The 9,379-nt window shown below is 42.1% G+C and overlaps 1 protein-coding gene across 1 annotated transcript in view; it reads left to right on the top strand.

Moving 5' to 3' along the window:
- Positions 1-9,379, top strand: part of LOC150012342 (uncharacterized) — a 53,972-nt gene extending 44,593 nt beyond the window's left edge. Inside the window, exons 30-31 of the mRNA XM_090275162.1 lie at positions 8,281-8,426; positions 9,248-9,379. Coding sequence (XP_090131288.1) covers positions 8,281-8,426; positions 9,248-9,379 — 278 coding nt within the window. The remainder of the gene's footprint in view (positions 1-8,280; positions 8,427-9,247) is intronic.

Genomic DNA, 9,379 nt, shown 5'->3' on the forward strand with positions numbered 1-9,379 from the left:
TTAGCCCTTAATTTGCGTATAGTCAGATCACATCCACAAAGACACTTGCTGAAATTTCTATTGCATTGCATAGAAACAACAGATCCTTTTGGAGAGAAATGACATCTTTATCATACTGGGTCCTCTAATCCTTAACCATACCTTAACTTTCCTTTTATTTAAGTCTTCATTTTTTCTAAGTAATTAATTTTATTTTACTATATTTTGTGGGTAGAGCCTTTGTATATATCTCATGAGCTTTATTACTAGGTATTTGATGTATTTTGATATTGTAAAAGCTATGAGGGCCTTTAAATTTTGTTTTCTAATGCTTTGTTTGCCTAAAAATGTCTTTTTAAAGCTTTATTCTTGAAGCATATTTTAGCTAAGCAGAAAATTTTAGCTTGACAGTTATTTTCTTTCACATTTCAAAGGTATACTTCCATTACCTCTGGGCTTCCATTATTTCTCTTCGGAAGTCTTATGTTTGCTCTTTGGTAGTAAATGTCCTTCTTCTCTGGTTCTTTTAAGAGTTCTTCTTTGTCTTTGGTTTCCAGGAATGTAACTAAAGTTTCTTCCTGTACTTTTTTTTATTTATCCTATTTGAGTTTCTTTAGAACTTCTTGAATCAGTGGTTTGATGTTTCACCAATTTTGTGAAATTATCAGCCATTACATTTTAAAAATACTTGTTGTACCCTATTCTTGTTATAATTTCCTTTTTGGGTCTCCAGTTACACACATTATTTATTTATTTCTGTTTACCATGCATATGTCTCTTGCACTATTTTCTACATTTTTCATCTTTTATTTTCTCTTTCTCAGTTTCAATCTGGATCATTTTTCCAGACCTATATTCCACTTTATTAATTTTCTCTTCAGCTTCATATAATCTGCTATTAAATGTATCTATTGACATTTTATGTTTTGCTGTTGGATCTTTTAGTTTTATAATTTCTGTTAGTCTTTTATAGTTCCCTGTTCTCTGTTGGAGTTCTCCATTTTGTCATTTGATTTATCTAATAAACTAATCACAGTTTATTTTATTTTACTTTATTTTATTTTTTAAAGAGAGAGGAAGGGAGGGAGAAAGAGAGGGAGACAAACATCAATGTGAAAGAGAAACATCAATTGGTTGCCTCTTGTATGTACCCCATCCAGGAACCAAACCTGCAACCTAGGCATGTGTCCTGACTGGTAGTCAAACTGGCAACTTTTCATTTTGTGGGATGATGCCCAACTACATGAGCCACACCAGTCAGGACTAAACTAATCACAAAGAGAAGATCATGTCTTATAACTCCAACATTTGGATCACTTAAGGGCCTGTATCTATTGGCAGATTTTTCTCTTGATTTCTTTTTTTAATATGCTTTATTGATTATGCTGTTACAGTTGTCCCAATTTCTTTTCCCTTTTTTCCCCTCCACTCAGTGACCCCCCTCCCTCCAGTTGTCCCCCACCCCTTAGTCCATGCCCATTGGTTGTGTATATAGTTCCTCTCAACATCTTCCTGTCTACTCCACTCCCTCCTACTATGCTTCTTAACTCCTGTACCATCTCCCTCCCTTCCCCCCACCTCCTCCCTGCTGCCCTCCCCCCATAATGTTCCCCATACCTATAATTCTTTTTCCCTTCTCGTTGCTTACTTAGTTTGCCTTTGTTTTGGTTCCCTAGCTTCTGTTGATTGTTGTGATACAGTTTTCATTTTAATGTTTATAGTTTTGATTCTGTCTCCTAAACAAGGCCCTTTAACACTTCATATAACAGTGGTTTGGATCTGATGAACTCCTTCAGTTTTACCTTGTTCTGGAAGCACTTTCTCTGCCCTTCTATTCTGAATGACAGCTTCGCTGGATAGAGTAATTGTGGTTGTAGGATTTTGCTTTTCATTACTTTCAATATTTCTTGCTAGTCCCTTCTTGCCTGCAGAGTTTCTTTTGAGAAATCAGCTGACAGTCTTATTGGGACCCCTTTGTATGTAATTCTCTTTTTCTCTCTTGCTGCTTTTAAGATTCTCTCTTTATCCTTAATTTTTGACATTTTGATTATAATGTGTCTTGGTGTGGTTCTCCCTGGGTCCAGTGTTTTTGGAACTCTCTATGCTTCCTGGACTTGTAAGCCTATTTCCCTCCCCAAGTTAGGGAAGTTCTGCTTCCTTATTTTCTCACATAATTTTTCAATTTATAGTTCTTCTTCTTCACCTTCTGGCAACCCTATGATTCAGATTTTGGCCCGCTTATAGCTGTCCAATAAGTTTCTGGGTCTCTCCTCATTTTTCTCACTTCTCGTTTCCTTTCTGCACTGTTTGTTTCTTCCGTATGTTCCGATTTGTTGATTTGATCCCTGGTTTTCTTGCCCTCACCACTAGTTTCGTATGTGTTTTTGTTCATTTCAGCAGGACTAGCCTTCATTCCTTCCCTGTCTTGTTTAAGATCTGATGTTAGGTCTGTAAATGTTTTTATAAGCAAAGCTCTGAACTGTGCCTCAGAAAGATTTTCTATCTGCTGCTTCATTAGATAAGAAATTTGCTGTCTGGTCAGCTGCATCACTGGGATCTCTATCATGATCTGTGCCGTCCTGAACAGTTTTGTGTCTACCTTTGCTTCCTGGTCAGAGCTGTCACACCTCTTACGCTATAGGGGGGTGAGCCCTGTGCACTCGTCACAACCAGGCGTTTTCTGTGGGAGTAGGGGTCCAAGATAAATTCCTGCCGTTCACTCTCTGCTGAGAGACCAGAAGCCTCCTCCTTCGTCCCCACTCCCACCAGGCCTCACAGTCCAAGGCAATGGGGGTCTGCCTTCCCCGGCTTTGGAATTGCAAGCTGACAGGTCTGGTCTGCAGCTGGGGGTGCTCCCAAGGCACTTCTCACCTCCCTTTAAATACGGACGTCTGTGCTTACCACTGTCCTGCCTCCATCACTGCTGCTGCCGCAGACAGCACAGCTTAACCTCTCCTCCCCGGTTTCACCCCTCCTACCTGTCCAGGTGAGCACCACTTCTTTGTAACTTCATACATTGGACTTCCATTTATTTTCTGGAACTTCTGGTTATTGCTGGTTTTGCAGTAGTTGTATTCTTTCTTAGTTGTCGAGGGAGATGGGGCGTGTCAGTCTAGGCTTCTATCTTGGCCAGAAGTCTCCTGTGTTTGTTTGCTTTCATGTCCCAGGGAGATCTGTTGCTCCTACTATGTTGTAAGGGGCGGAGCCTTGGGCATTCATCAATAATGGGCGACCTGTTTCACCACGTTGTGGCGCTGTATGCGGGGGAGGTGTCTGAGAAGGGACAATGCCACTTGCCCAGCACTTGCCCCTTTTCCAGGCACTGCTCCCACTTCCGCACTGGACTGGTGCCCCTCTAGCTGCTGCTCTGGCTATCGTTCCCAGAGTGGGTGGGTCTGCCGACATTCTAGGTCCGTGGGGCCCTTTAAACAATCGGACTCTGCTGAGACTCGCAGTTTCTGCCTCCCTCTCAACCCCTGCTGGTTTGCACAGTCAAAAGCAATGAGACTTGATTTTTCCTGGAGCTGGGACAGTGAGCTGCTCTGGTGATGAGCTGGGAACACTCCACAGGTGTCCCTCCTGACTTTTTAAAACATGTAACTGCACTTTCCACTGGCCTGCTGCTGTTGCCACTGCTGCCACCACCATGCCGTGTCCTCTCTGCCTGGGTTCCGCCCCTCCTACCTGTCTGGATGAGTATTTCTTCTTTATATCCTTGTTTGCTGGACTTCCATGCACTTTGATTTTCTGGAACTTCTGGTTAATTCTAGTTTTGAGGTAGTTGTATTCCTTAGTTGTGGAGGGAGATGCAGCTTGTCTGTCTACTCCTACATCTTGGCCGGAAGTCTCTCTTGATTTCTTAACAATTCTTGTGGGAATGTTTTGTATGCCGGGTTATTTTTGTTATTGAGTGCCAGATACTGTGAATGAAAATTTTAGAGAACATTTGAAATTCTGGAAGCTGTTCTCTTCCTCCATAGAGGAATCATTTTCACTCTGGAAGGCAGTTACAGTAGGAATTAATCAGCTCAGTTCATCAAGGGTTCAGAAAACCAGATTTTGACAGAGTTGGTTTCTTTGCAGTCAGTACTTACTAGGGAGTAGCACTTCAGTGGTCCCACTGAAAACCTGTGCAGTTTTGCAGAGTCCCTCCTTCTTGGTGGGCTCCATTTTTGCCTCTGTGTCTTTATGATACATCCTGAAGCCCCATATGTAGGTTTCATCCCTCTGTATTTTCTTTCTCTCCAGAACTTTTTTCCAAGTCCTCAATTTAGTTTTTTTATTCCTCCAGATAGATGTTTTCTTGATCCACCCCCCCACCCCGGATTTTCTAGTTGTAAGTTATCAGAAAATTGGCCTGAAATAAACTACTCTACCATTGCCAAAGATAGAAAATGTTCCTGTAAGTATATACATTTTTAAAAATATATATTTATTTATTTTTAAAGAGAAAGAGGAAGAGAAACATTGATTGCTTGCCTCTTGCACAACCCCAACTGGGGAACTGACCCACAACCCAGGCATATGTCCTGACTGGGAATCGAACTGGTCCCCTCCTAGTTTGCAGAAAAGCACTAACCCACTGAGCCACACCAGCCAGGGTAGTATATATACTTTTGTAAACTCCCTTTTTTCCTTTTGGGATGAGGTGGGTAATTTTTTAGTTAATTTATTTTAAAGGTGATCTCACAAACACTAACCTCCAATTATTGTTGTTAGTCACAAAGACACTTTGGAATATACTAAGATAGGTTTAACAGGAAGAAAGAGAAAATATATAACAAATTGGCAGAAGTATCAAATGCTACAAAGAAAGAAGTCCAAATGGTTCAAAATAGAAATAAGTTACTTCTGCATGGCAGGATCAGGGAAACTTTTGGAATAGGTTGCATTTAATCAGGAATGAGGGTGAGTTAAATCTTGTTTGGTTGAGATGGTGGGGGAAAGATATTTTTTAATTATGTTTTTAATATAGATCTGTGGTCCTGGCTGGTGTGGCTCAGTTGATTGGAATGCTATCCCACACACCAAAAGGTTGTGGATTTGATCCCCGGTCCAGGTTCATATGGGAGGCAATCTATCCATCTTTCTCTCTCACATCGATGTTCCCCTCTCTCTCTCTGCAATGAAAAAAGTTCTCAGGTGAGGACACACACACACACACACACACACACCTATGGTTAATTCCATAGTCATCAGTGCCAGGTCAGTAGTTCAGACTTCTGTTCAAAGTATTCTTTAGCACCAGAATGCTTTTTCAAGAAAGCACAGCATCATAGTCAGGTAGCTCAGTTGGTTAGAGTATCATCCCGATAAGCCTAGGTTGCATGTGGGTCTGATCTCTATCCAGAGCACATACAAGAAGCAACCAATGAATGTATAAATAAATGGAACAACAAATCTCCCTCTCTCTCACTCTTTCTCTCTCTTTCATCTCTTTCTCTTTCCCCCTAAAATCAATAAATTAAAAAAAGAAAGCAAAGAAGTTAGACAGAAATTATGATGTATTTCCTTACAGTTATACTGGGTGTGCCTTCCTCCCCTTCTGCCTACTCTGCCTTCTCTCCCCCTGACCAGCCCCTCTTCCTTCTCCTCTTCCTCAGCCTACTCAATGTGAAGATGATGAGGATGAAGACCTTTGTGATCATCCACTTAATAAATAGTAAATAATCATCATGCCATACAGTTAACAAACTTAACTGTTGTGTGTGTGTGTGTGTGTGTTTGTGTCTTAGTGTGAAAGTCTAATGGCTATAGGCAATAACTATGAGACGTATTTGGGTCCACCATCATTGCCTAAGTATTCATCATGTAGAACACCATGTGCAAGACATGTATAGAGTGATAGCCTGTCCTTACATGGGGATACAGTAAGTGACATTTAATATAAAATTAATCTTGACTGTTTACTTACTGTTTTATCAATTGGCTTTTAAAGAATTATATTATTGTATAGTATGCCTCTCTCTTAATTTGAGAAACTGCACATCAGCCTGTTGTCACAAGTAATTGGTTTTTTAAAGAAATGTAACAAAGTTACCAATACTGTATTATAAATATGACTATAATATTGTATGCCATATACATTTTATAATGACTCATTCACTAATGTACAGGCTAGACTACCATGAAACTATCATATTGCTGTTTTTTTCATTATCAGGGCATGAATTGTTATACCTGCAAATACACATGAATTTACTTATCACAGTATCTCTTCATTTTTTATGTCCAATATTAGTAATATGTATAACATCCTCAGTGTTCTGTGTCATATAAGACAATACTAATGGAGGCACTCAGACAGATGATTCATATTGAAAAACAAACAGACATAAACTTACAATATCAATACTATATAATACTGTATTGTATCTTCTCTTTCTATGATTTTCTTAATAACATGTTCTTTTCTCTAGCTTACTTTATTTAGGAATATAGTATATAATATGTATAATGAATAAAATATGTGTTAATCGACTTTTTATATTATCATTATTAGTAGTTAAGTTTTGGGCGATTCAAAAGTTATATGTGGATTTTTGACTGTGTGGAAGTTTAACGCCTCTAATCCCAACATTGTTCAAGGGTCAACTGTATATGTATTATTATATGTTTAATATATTATATAAATACAGGGTGGGGGCAGAGAAGGAAAACTCTGACTCCAAAAAACCTCCGCTGCCTTGTGGCATACCTCTTCAGGGGAAAGGCTAAGGGAGTAAACCCCGACAGAAAATTCGGAGCCGGAGTCCCTAAGGCGGTTTGACGTTGTAGTCAACACCGGCAACTCCTGCGGCGCACCTGAAGCCAAGCTGTATAGACTCCGTCTTTCCCTTGGACCCTTCAGCTGCGAAGAGAGGGGGGGTCTGCTGCATGGGCAACAGCAGACCCTCCATATCACCCTGCCCAGGCTCTGTAGCTTCAGCTTCACTGGAGAGGACACTCCAGCGTCATCGCAAGATGTCGATTCAACACGGGAGGAGACAGATACCATGTCACTCCCGAGTCGGACTGCACAGTCATTCTCGGCGGTGCAGATAGACTCTTAAGAAGCTACACCATCGTCTCTCGAGACGGACGGCTGCCGACGACGACGACGCTTTTTCAAGAGTTCTCATTTAAGGAATTACTACAAAAAATGTATTGATAAAATCAAAGTGTTTCAAATTGAAAAAAGGGTTTCAAGGGTGAGGTCTCATAACTGCTCCCACTTAGTCACTCCTACACCCAGGGAGTCCCCAGAAGACCTCTATGGCACCACCGGGCTCCACAAAACCAAATTTGAAGCCCAGTGCTCTAGACAACAAGGAGATGTGCACAGAAGACTCCTAGATCATGGTCATGCACAGGGTCTCAGCCAGCAGCTTGTCTATATGGGCCAAAGAACATTCTAGAATCAGAACATTAAAGAGAGCCTGACCATCTAGGACCTGACTGGTGGGAGAATATTCTCTGTCACTTTAGTAGAGATAATTATCTCTTTTATTAATAGTCCCCAAATTCTTTTAGGGAAATAATATAACCCTGTCAGTCAAAAAAAGAAGTCAACTTTCAATCAATTTATTAACTAATACTGCCACAGGTTCACTGGTCATGACTCACTGGGTATGAGCAGTTACCTGCAACAAACAGACAAGGGCTAACCTTCACATGAGTGTTTTATTTTCCATGAACAGACATAAATGCCAACACTGGCAAATAGGCTGGAATTGAAGTGGACCCTAGTCCACTATGAGAGCCCAATTAGACTTCTCTCCCAACCTCCTCTCCTAGAAGAACACTTGCCTGGGCTCTTGTCTTCCAAATAAAACCTGAACTTTCCTACCTACTACCTTCTTCTCTTCTGAGGATCCCTGTTCTCCCAGCTCTTCCCCCTCCAGTCCAGTTCATCCTTCAAGCTTCCCAAGAGGCCTTAGTCTCTGCAGAACTCTCTCCTCTTGTTCCTTGCAGACAGAGGCCTGTGCCTTCCACAGGTGTCAACTTTTTCATCTGCATCAATAGTTTTTAGCTCAGGCTATACCTTAAAACACACAGGGGACTTTTTAAAAGGTAGATGCCCAGAGACATGGACATTAATGTTTTTAAAAAGTTTCCCAGATGAACCTAATGCAAAATCAGAGTTGAGAATCACTAATTTAGAAGATCTTATTCAACCCCTATGAGGACCCTAAGGCCAGCGCTTTGGTGAAGGTAGGTGTCTGGATCACAAACTCCCTGTGGACAGGGATGGAGAGTTGAATGTTTTCTCTGGTTCACTGTCAGGGGCCTGTGATGGTTACAGGACCTCTCTGTGTCCAGGTGCCTCCCACTGCACATGTCGAGGCCTAAACAGGGTCTTTCAGAAGTCTGATGGGTCCTGCATCTGCAAGGCAGGACACAAATCCTACAACAAGAAGAGCCTAGAGAGTGATGAGAGCAACAGCGATGAGGACTGTCATCCCCAGGTACCTGTCACCCTACAGCTGTGGGGGAAAAGGCCTAAGTGGAGTGAGAACGGGTAGCATGTGTGGAGTCCTTTGCATGCCAGTTATGCTTCATGGGCTATGTGGTTAATGTTTGAGACTTTGTGCCGAGAGCTTATATCCTGACAGGACACATGCTCCTCCTTATAGAGCCAGAGTCTTGGTATTGTGCAGGATGGTGGAGTGATTAGGTCATTCCCTGTTCCCTGTTGTGTGTGAGTCTCCTGTTCGAATCAAGCAGCACTTTGTGGAAGCTTATAGCAGTCAGGGTGGCTCTGGAGTCACAAGGTGAGCATCAAGGGGCAAATGATGCCTTTGGAGCACTGTAAAACCAAGCGTTAGAGCACGCTATCCCTCCAGTGTCTTCAGAGGGAGCCACTTCATCCAGCCAGCCATGTGGCACAGAAAGCCCTGACACACCCTGGTCTTTCTGACCTCTAAAATGTCCTGGCCTTACAATCTTCAAAACCAGTCTCACCATTCCTTCCTCTTCCAGGAAACCTTCCCGAACTAGCCCCTGGCTTCACTCTAGCTGATCCTTCCTCACTTCCTAGGAAGTGATCTTAGCTGTTATGTGTGGATCTGGGTCTTGTCTCCCTAGAGCTGGACCTCCCAATTATCTCCCCAAGGCAGCAGACTGGTCTTCTATTAATTTTATGTAATAAAGCCTAACCCTAGTGTTAGTAAATTGACTAGATGGCCTCTCAGAGGAGCCTGGTTCCCCAGAGGCTCTGCCTGTGTCTCTGGAATGTTCTCTGATGCTGTGAGAGCCCCCACCCCATAATCTTTGATACATCTTGCAGGTTGCTGAGCGCTGCTCACCTGGAGACATTCGCTTGGCTGCCACTGGCAAGTGTGTGTCCCCCCAGCAGCACGACTGCTCCTCCTTCTGTCACCTGGTGGGCGGGGAGCTCAGCGCTGAACTGGGCATGTGA

Source organism: Furipterus horrens, unplaced genomic scaffold, assembly GCF_987537825.1.
Source record: "Furipterus horrens unplaced genomic scaffold, mFurHor1.1.pri manual_scaffold_4, whole genome shotgun sequence".
In the NCBI taxonomy this organism is placed as follows: Eukaryota; Metazoa; Chordata; class Mammalia; order Chiroptera; family Furipteridae; genus Furipterus; species Furipterus horrens.